Source organism: Rhinopithecus bieti, unplaced genomic scaffold, assembly GCF_001698545.2.
Source record: "Rhinopithecus bieti isolate Rb0 unplaced genomic scaffold, ASM169854v2 scaffold_12653, whole genome shotgun sequence".
NCBI lineage: Eukaryota > Metazoa > Chordata > Mammalia > Primates > Cercopithecidae > Rhinopithecus > Rhinopithecus bieti.
Genome location: NW_016807437.1, coordinates 2,444,091 through 2,456,626, shown reverse-complemented (window position 1 = coordinate 2,456,626; position 12,536 = coordinate 2,444,091). Strand labels below are relative to the sequence as shown.

Here is a 12,536-nt window from a genome sequence, read left to right as displayed (position 1 = left end):
GAAGACATAGCTTTCATCAGATTTTTAGAGAATCCATAAGCCAAAATCGATTAAAAAGCATTGCCTTTGGGACTAAAATCAAATCTATTCATTCCACATTTTATATGATAGAACATTATCTACATAAAGATCTGAATCTTTCCCAGGTTAGATATCCTAAGTTCCTTCAACCTTTTTTTTTTTTTTTTTTGGAGATGCTCTGTCACCCAGTGCAGTGGCATGATCTCAGTTCACTGCAACCTTCGCCTCCCTGGTTCAAGTATTCTCCTGCCTTAGCTTCCCAAGTAGCTGGGACTACAGGTACACGCTGCCATGCCCAGATAATTTTTTGTATTTTTAGTAGGGGACAGGGTTTTACCTTGTTGCCCAGGATGGTTTCGAACTCCTGAGCTCAGGCAATCCGCCCGCCTCGGCCTCCCAAAGTGGTAGGATTACAGGCATGAGCCACTGCGCCTGGCCAACCATTTTTTATATTATTTGGTATGTCTTCTGAATGATCATATATAGTTGACAGTCTCTTTGAAATATAATTCCAAAGAGGAGTACAGTATTCTTGGCAAGTTATGTCCAATTTAGTACATACGGAGAACTTCCTTGCTGTGCAAGCTTGTCCAACCCACCGCATTTTGTTGTTGTTTTTGTTCCGTTTTCTTTTGTTTTAGGCTTTTAGCAGCCTAAAGCCATAGTTTTTAGTTTCTGTCGCTAGTGATACGAGGAAAAGAGGGAGGAGAAAAGGGCTTTACTGGCCCAACCAGAAAGAGAAACTAAGAACCCACGACTGTATTCTCTCCCTTGGACACCCCTGCAAGACTCATTAAATACTGTTTAAGACATCAATAGATTTGGACAGTTGGGTCTGCCTGCATAACTCTTACTGACCTAAGTCTTTTTCACCTGGGTTGCTGTTAATCTCACATACCTCTCACAGCTCTATCTGTGCAGCTGTCTTTTTGGACATAAATGCAGTTTATACTGCCCTTGATAAACTTCATCTTCTAAGAATTAGTTCAGCTCCCCAGTTTGTCAACAATTAATCCTAGTTATAAGATTATAAATAATTACAATATTTAACAAATTAATATTTATAAACATTATAAAAGTGAAACAACCTCAAATAACTAACATAAATAATATACATATGAATATATTCTAAATGCTAGGTAGAAAAAAGTATCACCACCTATCTTAACGCATACTTTTGTAAATATGACTAACATTTTAGGCTGATTTCATAATCTCCAATATTAAAACAGTTAAACAGATCCCCTTGAGGATTTTAGACCATAGGATATACAGAAATTAATTCCAAGGGCCTAGCCATAATTTCTCTTAAATATAGGTCACATGACTTCTCTACATGGAAAGCAGAGACTGACAGGGCAGCATGGGGGAAGCAAGGAAACAGTAGAGACAGTTCCTCTTTCTTTCGACCACTGTCCATATAGTGACCAACTACTTCACTTTCCTCTTTCCAGGATCTCTCTGTCAAACAGAAACAACATTTGTCTGAAAGTAAGAAATTATAAAACCTAATTTTTTTGTTTTGTTTTTTCTTTTTTTTTTTTTTTTTGAGACGGAGTCTCACTTTGTCACCAGGCTGGAGTGCAGTGGCACAATCTTGGCTCACTGCAACCTCCACCTCCTGGGTTCAAGCGATTCTCCTGCCTCGGCCGCCTGAGTAGCTGGGACTACAGGCATGCACCACCATGCCCAGCTGATTTTTGTATTTTCAGTAGACAGGGTTTCACCATGTTGGCATGGCTGGTCTCGATCTCCTGACCTTGTGATCTGCCTGCCTCGGCCTCCCAAAGTGTAGGGATTACAGGTGTGAGCCACCGTGCCTGGCCTATAAAACATAATTTTAAAAGCTTACCCTCTTCAGTAACTCTAATGCATAGCAAACATCTTTTAAAAAATAATTTATCCTGTGATCCTAATTGCCCTTTTAACTTTCCAATGATGGCAACACAAATAAGGGCCACTAATGGTGATTACCTTGGTCTTCCTAATGTTGGAATTTATAAATAATCACTTGCAGTCTATACTCACCATCTATAATAGACATATTTCTAGATGCTGACACAGCAGTCTTTGAGTTCCTGCTACGCGTAGAAGTCTCCAGACCAGTGTCTGCTGTTAGAAAAATGAACAGTCAATGTACAAGCCTATCAGCAGCTAAGGTTTATTTCATACAACACCAAAAAATGAAAGCCAAATAAACCTATGTCAAATAGTTTGTCTGTAAAAAGCTAGACATATATATAAGAACAAACATCTAGAGTCTGACCAATTTTCAGAGACTATTCTTTTAGGCCACACTTTAGTTTATTCAATTTAATTTATCCAATTAAAATGTAAGGAAATAGGCCAGGCGTGGTAGCTCATGCCTGTAATCCTAGCACTTTGAGAGGCAGAGGCGGGAGGATCACTTGAGGTCAGGAGTTCAAGACCAACCTGGCCAGCATGGTGAAATCCCATCTCTACTAAAAATACAAAAATTAACCGGGTGTGATGATGGGTCCCTGTAATCCCAGCTACCTGGGAGGCTGAGCCAGGAGAATTGCTTGAACCTGGGAGGCAGAAGTTGCAGTGAGCTGAAATCGCACCACTGCACTCCAGCCTGGGCAACAGAGCAAAGACAAGACTCCATCTCAAAAAAAATTAAAAAACAAAATAAAATTTTAAGGAAAATTTTGTAAATATGAAACAGTGAAAATAATCATCATTAAAAGATGAGGATTTCTCTCCCTGGAGATTTTAAACCAAATTAATATTCATTTCACCAGCTTAAAATTCCTATGGATGTATATTTAATAAAAGAATTTTAAAAAATCTTTAGAGATGAATTGACATAATGTGTGAGAAAGTCACTGAATGACCAATTTCTATTGGCATGAACTATTTAATGACAATAGTCTCACAGTAAATACAATGATGACAATGTTAATGACTACTTTTAGAAATCAAATTGAGGGCAGTTTTCCTTCTTAAATCGACTTTATTATAAAGACTACTTGATAAGCATGTGGGTATTTGTATCTTATGACAGTAACAAAAATAATAATTGTATGATCTGGAGTTTTCCTCCTGTTGCCAAAGGCTTTTAGCTAACTATTTTCTTTAACAACTCATATTTGCCTATTACTTTGTACATGTGAGAATACATATGACATTAAATGTACCCAAAAGGTACTATGTGACACAGTGAAGCTTTTATAAGGTATGTGCTAAGAACAATTAAAACCCTAAGTGCATGTGGCCATTCAAAATTTATTTAAGTAAAAGACACGTGTCAGAACTGCCTGAAAGACTGTCTTTATGTATTATAAAAATAGATTTTTTAAAGAACCATGTTTTAGACATAAAAACTTATAATTCAACTCTGACGAGATCTAATTCTGTATTTTCCACTCAACTGCCAAGTGTGAATGTGCACAGGACTGAACTCAGCGCTTACCTCTTCCTCTTTGAGACCCTCCTCTTGATGCTGAATTCTGCCCTCTTCCGCCTCTTCGACCTCTTCCTCGGCCTCTTCCTTTGTTGGTTGCTGCTGAGATGCTATCATCAGAGTCATTAGCCATCTGTTCTGCTAAATCTATACTCATAAGGTCATCAGCACTAAAGGCAGAAGCAGACTCCTCTGACTGAGATCTGAGCGCTCTGGCCCTGGTCATAGCCTAAGGGTTTGGAGAAGAAGGAGAAAGCACACACAAGGAGATAATGTATCATCCTAAAAATCATTAATTTAGGCATTGACATGAAGTAATCATACTATAAAAACATAAAGGAGGCTGACAGTTGCTCATGCCTGTAATCTCAGCACTTTGGGAGGCCGAGGCGGGAGGACTGCTTGCACCCAAGAGTTCGAGACAAGCCTAGGCAACACGGCAAAACCCCGTCTCTACAAAAAAAAAATTAGTCAGGCATGGTGGTGCACACCTGTAGTCCCAGCTACACAGGAGGCTGAGGCAAGAGGATCACTTGAGCCTAGGAGATAGAGGCTGCAGTGAGCTATGATCACCCCACTGCACTCCAGCTTGGGTGACAAAGAGAGACCCTGTCACAAAATAAAATAAAATAAAAAATACTTATATATGTGTAAAGGAGAACATCCCCACCAATCAAATTTAATACTTATTATCCTGTCAGATCAATCTACCATACTACCCATGAGACCCTTTGAAAAGATTTACCAAGAAAAACAAAATTTCACAGAATCAAAATTTTCAGAACTAGAAGGAATACTGGCAATCATCCCTAATTCAATACCATATTTGACAGTAACAGACTGTCATCATTTGAGCTACTTTTTAGAATCGGCTCCTAGGAAATAAAAAGAAAAAAACTTACAAAAAATAGCTGTTATTGCTGGGCAGTAAAATTTTAGGGTGCTTTTGTTTTTTGTTCTTGAATATTACATATTTTCTATATTACGCTTTTTCTAAAAAATTAGTTTTATAATCAGAAAAAACATGAGCAACAATCTCTCACAAATATATGGTAAAGAGAATTAAGGGCTGGGTGCGGTGGCTTACACCTTGTAATCCCAGCACTTTGGGAGGCCTAGGTGGGTGGATTGCTTGAGATCGGGAGTTAGGGACCAGACTGGGCAACATGGCAAGACCCTGTCTCTAGAAAAAATACAAAAACAAACAAACAAACAAAAAAATTAGCCAGGTGTGACGGCATGCGCCTGTAGTCCCAGCTAATTGAGAGGCTGAGGTGGGAGGATTGCACAAGCCTGGGGGAAACAGCGGGGAGGGGAGTTGTTGCAGTGAGCTGAGATTGCACCACTGCACTTCAGCCTAGGTGACAGAGTGAGACCTTGTCTGGAAAAAAAAAAAAACAACGAAACGGAAGAATTAAGGAGAATATATCAATTGAAAGCCTAAGAAGAAATAAATACCTCAGGACCAAGAACATGCCACGCATTCTTAATTTGATAAGAATCCATTTAGAAAAGACAAGTTTGAGATTTAACCAAATATTCTAACTCTAAAATGAATAGAGATTTAAGATAGAATAGGGGGCCGCGGTGGCTTAAGCCTGTAATCCCAGCACTTTGGGAGGCCGAGGTGGGCGGATCATGAGTTCAAGGGATTGAGACCATCCTGGCCAACATGGTGAAACCCTGTCTCTACTAAAATTACAAAAATTAGCTGGGCGTGGTGGCACATGCCCTATAGTCCCAGCTACTTGGGAGGCTGAGGCAGGAGAATTGCCTGAACCCAGGAGGCAGAGGTTGCAGTGAGCCGAGATGGCGCCACTGCACTCCAGCCTCGCGACAGAGTGAGACTGTCTCCAAAAAATAAAATAAAATATAAATAAAAGCAAATTTGCCTTGATCTTCCCTTAAACCAATCAAAAGGTAATAAGAGAACAAAAACAAAATACAATTTCCATAAAATGAGAAAATAATTCCAACCCCCAAACACACAAACTCTTCTATAAAGAGGAGTTAATGAATATGACAAATATTTGACCTGGCTAAGGGAGAAAGGTGAGAAGAGTTTCAGGTATTGTAGAGCTCTCCAAAACTGATGTATAAATCCCAAGAGGACATGACAGCAGTCCCTCATGCTTGGAATGGCAGTTCTGGGTCTAAGAATAGTTGACCAGAACATTTCTAAGCTCTGTGATACCATGAATTAAGGAGACCCAGGGCTAAATGAGGAGATGTGAACAAGGCAGGCAGCGTAAAGTGGGAGTGAAGTGGCAACTTCACGATGAGATGATCTCAGTTGAGGTGAAATCACAGCTAACCCACTACATGCAGGGTTCAATATGGCATTACAAGGCAAAAAGAAAACACTTTAGGAAATACAACAAAAAATACAAGAAACAACAGTGATTTCAATTCATCTTTCCTGTCCCACATAAAATACAGTTAATCCTCATTATTCATTAATTCTGTATTTGCAAATTCACTTACTTGCCAAAATTTATCTGTAACCTTAAAATCAATACTCACGATACTTTTGGCATCATTTGTGGAGATGCACAGAGCAGTAAATATTTTGAATTGCTTGAAAAACACATTCCCAGCTGAGGTTGAACAATGAGCCACTCTGCCTTCTTGTTTCCACTTGTGCACTTTAAATAAGGGTTCTTTCTGTGACAGTCAGTCATGCATTGCTTAATGATGGATGCCTCATGAGAAATGTGTCATCAGGTGATTTCATCATCGTGCAAACATCATAGTGTGTACTTACACAAAGCTAAATGGTATAGTCTACTACAAACCTAGACTATAGGAGATAGCCTATTGCTCCTTGGCTACAAACCTGTACAACATGTTACTGTACTGAATACTGCAGGCAATTATAACACCATAGCTATGTATTTGTGTATCTAAGCATATCTTAAAAGAAAAGATATAGTAAAAATATGGTATTATAATCTCATGGGACCACCACTGGATATGCAGTCTGACATTGACCAAAATGTTGTATGTGGCACATTATTGCATTTTTTGCATTTTCGTACTTTTGCTTTGGTAACATGGTGTTTAAAATGACCTCCCCACAACATATTTAGTGTTCATTCCTACATGCAAAAAGGCTGCAATATGACTTTTGGAGGAAAAAATGTACATTAGACAAACTTCAAGTATAAGTCAAAGTGCTACTGGCTATGAGTTCGATGCTAATGAATCATACATTAAATACAGTATCTTTAAACAGAAACACATTAAAAAGATCATGTATTGATCAGCTGATGAAAACATTACCAGTGGCTCACAGAAACCTAATTTTGTATTTCCCCTAGGAGCAATGATTCACTATTCACTAATTCTGTGCTGGAAGTGACTTTACACAACGTAACTACCACAAATAACAGGAACCAGCTGTATGTTTTTAGAAAGCAGACTTAAGAGAAAAAAGATGACCTAAATCACATAATTAATAAGATAGATTTAATTGATAAATGTTGAATTCTATACACTGAAAATTAATAATATACTTCAAGACCCCATGAAACTTTTTAGCTGATATATAACAGGGTGCAAAGAAAAATCTCAATACATTATTGAGAGGAGAAATAAATTTATCACACTGTCTAATCATCCTGCAATAAAAAATTAATAATAATAAAGTAAAAACCTGCCTCCTGAAAACAAACCAGTCAAAACTATAAAACAAAATGAAAGTTGCAGAACATCTAGAAAATAACATCTAGAAAATAACAAGAATATTGCACATCACAACATATGAGAGAGCTAAAGCAATGCTTATAAGAAAGCTATAGCCTGCTAAGTAAGAATGAATGTAAATAAGTTAATTCTGTACTCAAAAAGTGAGGAGAAACAAAACAAAGCCTATCCAAGTATTAGAATGACGATAAAACCACATACTAATAGATTTTAAACAAAAACACATTAGAATGAATAAATATAAGCACTGGTCCTTCAGGACAAAACAATAATATTAATAAAAATCACAAACCTTTAAAGAAAGTAAGAAAACACAAATACACATCATTAGAAATAAGAGGGACGGGCGTAGAGGCTCACATCTCTAATCCTAGCCCTACAGGTGTAGAGGCTCACATGTTGCCCAGGCTGGTCTCAAACTCTTGAGCTCAAGAGATCCACCTGCCTCGGCCTCCCAAAGTGCTGAAGTTACAGTTGAGTCACAATGCCCAGCCTAAAAGACTTTAAAGCATAATGTTTTTTTCTCCAAATAGGAGAGCTAATAGTCTTGTTTGTCAGTGTAAGTAATTTAAGCATGGTGCTAGGATTCATATTCTAAGCCAAATGATTCTGCAAAGCTGTGAATTACAGCTTGGCAGAGTGTCAGACTCCATTACCTAAGTTCTAAATAGTCTGCTGAAAATGAAAAAAACATATAATATCCTATGGTCTGCTGAAAAATTACCTAGGAAGCCCCGATTATATTTTAGTCTTAAAATAAAGCTGAATGTCTGAATTCATATGTTACTTCTTCTGTAAAACTCCCATTTGAAATTTGCCACAGCCTCTCCTACCTTCCTTGTATAAGACGTTCACTCTTACTCTTTTAAAATCTTAATGAAAAATTGAGGTTTGTGGCTTCAAACATGAAGAGCTCATTCAAACGTAATGAAATATTTCTGTACCCTGTTAAATTGAAAGGGTTAATCAAATTTAAGCTGGATATTTAAGAACCAGGAATCATTTCTTCCTAGCATTATTCTTGCGATTTGGCAAACTATTTCTATTTTAAGTGCACCTTATAAGATGAATACAAATATAATAAACATGTTAAGGCATTTCTAATCTACAGCTTCTTTTCCTTAGCTTCCAAGAAACAACCTGTAAAAGATACAGTGGTTGCAACTATGCATACTTCAACAGTGATTCTGACGTGTTGCATGACAGTTTTAGAAGTTTTTCATTTTTAGAAAACCATCCATTTGCAATGCACCAAATTAATATTATAATAATCTAAAATTCTGATAGGACACAGGATGATAGAAAAGTCTACACTTGGAGTCAGAAATATGTTCAAATTCTAGCCCCACTCTATGACCTTGAGTCTGGTCTGAATCCTCATTTATAAAATGGGCACCTAAGAAAAGTAATTCAACAAATATCTTCTTTACACAAATGTCTCTTATCTACTAAAATGAGAAAATCTTGTGGATACAGACCATAGCTTTTTTATATGTACAGTCCTATTATAAAGCAGAATATCTAACTCATAACAGGGACTATACAAAATGTTTGCTGAATGAAAGCAATCAAGACAAAACTAACAGTACATCATTTATAAGATAACTTTTAAATACTAGACAGCAATTGCAAAACACGAAGGGCAATCAGAAAGTAAGAAAATACATTTCAATCATAAATTCAACAAGTACTAGGTAGAGGCCCCAAATTTAAGTTAATGATTGCTAACTTGTAGTTTCAAACCTGCAATGAGACTGAGAAGACAGCTATGATGGTGCTTAAGCTAATTTTAATATTTTAGAATAGATAATATAAACTGTCTATTTACCCATGCTTGCTTAGTCATGGTTAACACTGCTAACCAAAACACTTTAAGTTTCTTTTATGCCCAAAATAATATCAGCTCAGTAAGATAAGATTTTATCTATAAGATCTTCTGCTAACGAATAGATATTATTTTGAGTAATAGGGGCTTTTGTTGTATATATCCCCACACACATACAATTGAATAGGTTTTATTCATTTTTATTAATTTATTTTAGAGACAGGGTGCCGCTCTGTTGCCCAGGCTAGAGTGCGGTAGTGCAATTATAGCTCACTGCAGCCTTGAACTCCTGGGCTCATGCAGTCCCCTCTAACCTTAGCCTCTTGAGTAGCCAGGACTACAGGTGTGAGCCACTACACTTGCTAAACAGGTTTTAGACAAGAGCAAAAGGGAAAAAAAGAGCAGAATATTTGTAGGCTGAACCGAAATCAATCAAAGGCAGCCATCCTAAGCCAACCCCAGCTCACTCCTATCCACCAGACCTATGGACTGACTATTCTAATTAAACCTACTGGGTATTCTAGTTTAAGAAAGTGACATATAAACACAAGAATTTACAGCAGAATAATTACCTCACGGACTTCATCATCTTCTTCATTAGTATTTTTTTGTCTGCTTTCTCTGAAACGACGTACCTAGATCATAACAGAGTAAATCACAAACATGTTGCCTATTCCAGTTATGTAAATATAAAACAAGGGGCTACAATTAAGAAACGCTTTATGTTATAAAACTTGCAAATTTAACAACCTGTCTCAAAAGAGTAAATAAATCATATTTTTCCAATTATTAACATTAAAATTGCACAATGTACTGTTAAAAAAAAAAAAAAAACTCATATTGACCAGAAGCAAAATTATATTATCTGCTGCCAAAATGTTTCACATCACTGAAAAGTCTTTCTGACTGTAAAGGAAAATTCTAATACCCTATGGGTGTTACACTTCAGTAAACTAGTTAAAAACAAAAATACCTCCTTGACAAGGCTTGAAATATTTATTACATTGCAAATCATTCTCATGCACCTGGCTGCAAGACATCCAGGAGGCTGTGTGAAATGGGATCTGAAGTGGGTGGCCCCTGAAGATCCATTTTTATCAACAGTCAACTCGTGAAGGTTTGCTGAGCATGGTCCTGGTATCAAGAAGGAGACTACAAGTTTCTTTTTTAATGGTTCCTGCTCACAAGGCTCTTACTATACAGCTATGTTTACATTCTTTAAGCCCATTTATTTAATAATCTACTCAGCACATATTTACTGAGCACCTTCAATGTGCCACATACTACCACAGAAACTGAGAACACAATTATTAACAAAACAGACAAAAACCTGCTCTCACGGAATCTATAATCAACTGATTATATGGGAGAGGGAACAGCAAATAAGACTCCAATGTAAGAGACTGGAGCAATGAGAGGAATCAACAAAAGACACCGAAAATATGCAGCCAGTGAGGCAGGAAGATAACAAAAGTCTGGTATCCTGAAATCCAATAAAAAACAAGTTTCAACAGAAGGTCAAGTGAGATGTAAGATAGAAAACTGACAGTGGATTTAGCAATGGCAGTCACTGGTGATCCTGACAAGCGCAGCTTCACTAGAATGATGGGATCAAGAGCCTGAGTGGATAGATTTAACAGAAAATGGAGAGAGAAGAATGAGGCAGCAAATACAGAAACCTCTTTGAAGCGATTCTGCTCTAGAAGAGGAACAGAGAGCAGTAACTGAAGGAAAATGGGATCGAGAGTTTTGTTTCTTAAGCTGAAAGAAATAACAGCATGGTCGTTATGATTCAGTAAAGGAAAAATACAAGAATAACAACATTTTAAAAGATGACACAGCATGTAACAGTGCCTACGTGATACGTAGCATACCAAAGGTGCTAAGCCATTCATAGAAGAGAAATGAGAGTCAGAGTGGAAACACTGAACAGGCACTATGTATCCGACAGTATTCTAAGGATTTTACATGGATTAATTCTTTTAATCCTTACAACAACCTTGAAGAAGGGCCTCTTACCATCACCATTTTATCCTCAGATGAGGATACTGAGGGATATGTGGGTTTAGATAACTCAATGATGGGTACACAGCTAATAAGGGTTTTGATTTTGAACATGGGTGTCTGGTCCAGAGTCACCATGACTCACACACACACACATACACCCCACACAGACTTTGCTGCTTAGGAGTCATGATCTCACTCCAGGTGGGGATGGTCATGTTTTATATCTGGTATGTACCCGAGAAATCTATTTATGCTATAAATTAGCAAACCCAACACATTCAGAGTCATAGAGTGAATGGTTTTAGAGTGTGAACTGCCTGTCCTACATCTGGAAGTACTTGGTATTAAATAATATTAGTTACACATTGACACCATAAGGCTTTAAGAGAACCATGTTAACAAAAAGCACTAAAATAAGGGAATGAGTTTTTTTTTTTTTTTAATGTTGTTTTGTTCTTCTGCTTAGGGAAAATCTGGGAAATACAGAAAGTGATCCCCTGTAATAAAACTACCTTGACATAACTGTTGATAATATATCTGGGATATTTTCTTTATTTACATGAACATACATGATTACATATAAAATAAAAATAATTGAGATTATACTATGCAGTTCATCTTTGAAAATCTTTTGCCAATTAACATTAGATTAGAAATAGCTTTTCATGTTCTTCCAAAATGTCATTTTTAAGGGCTGCATAAAATTTTATATGGTATATGCACCAACATTTATTGTACCAAAACATTTCCAATTATTCCCCACTATGAACAACGAGATGAATCACTCCATACACAAATCTCTATCTCACTATTTTCGTAGGGAAATTTCCCAGGCTGAGTTAAAGGGTAAATCTTAAGACTCTTAATATACACTGCCAAACTGCTTTTCAGCAAAGCTATTCAAAAGTAATACTACTACCAGCAGTGTGCTAGATACTATTTTTCTCAAATTGCTGCCAACTTGACAAACAAAAGATGTATTTCAGTTTCTTTGATTATCCTAGGCTAAACACCATTTTCATATGCTTATTAGCCATTTATATTTCTTTTATGAACCACCTACTCATGTCCTTTGTTCATTATTCTATCAAAATGTTTATTTTTAAGATTTCTAAGAGCTCATTAATATTACATTAAGAATATTAACCTTTTTTTGCCCACATACAAATATTTTCATGTCAGTATCTTTTAATTTTGTTTTTTGACAATGTGATATGCAAACATTCAAAATTTCTATGTAGTCAAGTCTAGATAGCTTTTCCTGTACTTCTTCCACTGCTTCTTGTTTAGCAGAAATTTTCTAGATGAAATTCAAGATCTTGGCTGGGCACGGTGGCTCAAGCCTGTAATCCCAGCACTTTGGGAGGCCGAGGCAGGCGAATCACAAGGTCAGGAGATCGAGACCATCCTAGCTAACACGGTGAAACCCCGTCTCTACCAAAAAATACAAAAAACTAGCCGGGCGAGGTGGCGGGCGCCTGTAGTCCCAGCTACTCGGGAGGCTGAGGCAGGAGAATGGCGTGAACCCGGGAGGCGGAGCTTGCAGTGAGC

General features: G+C 37.2%; 1 protein-coding gene across 1 annotated transcript in view; it reads right to left on the bottom strand.

Annotated features, from left to right (window-relative positions):
• Nucleotides 1-962: 962 nt before the first annotated feature.
• The window catches only part of MRE11 (MRE11 double strand break repair nuclease), a 51,030-nt gene continuing 39,456 nt past the window's right edge, over nucleotides 963-12,536 (bottom strand). The window contains 4 exon segments of the mRNA XM_017882019.1: nucleotides 963-1,036; nucleotides 2,050-2,133; nucleotides 3,458-3,677; nucleotides 9,551-9,613. Coding sequence (XP_017737508.1) covers nucleotides 1,008-1,036; nucleotides 2,050-2,133; nucleotides 3,458-3,677; nucleotides 9,551-9,613 — 396 coding nt within the window. The 3' untranslated portion in view covers nucleotides 963-1,007.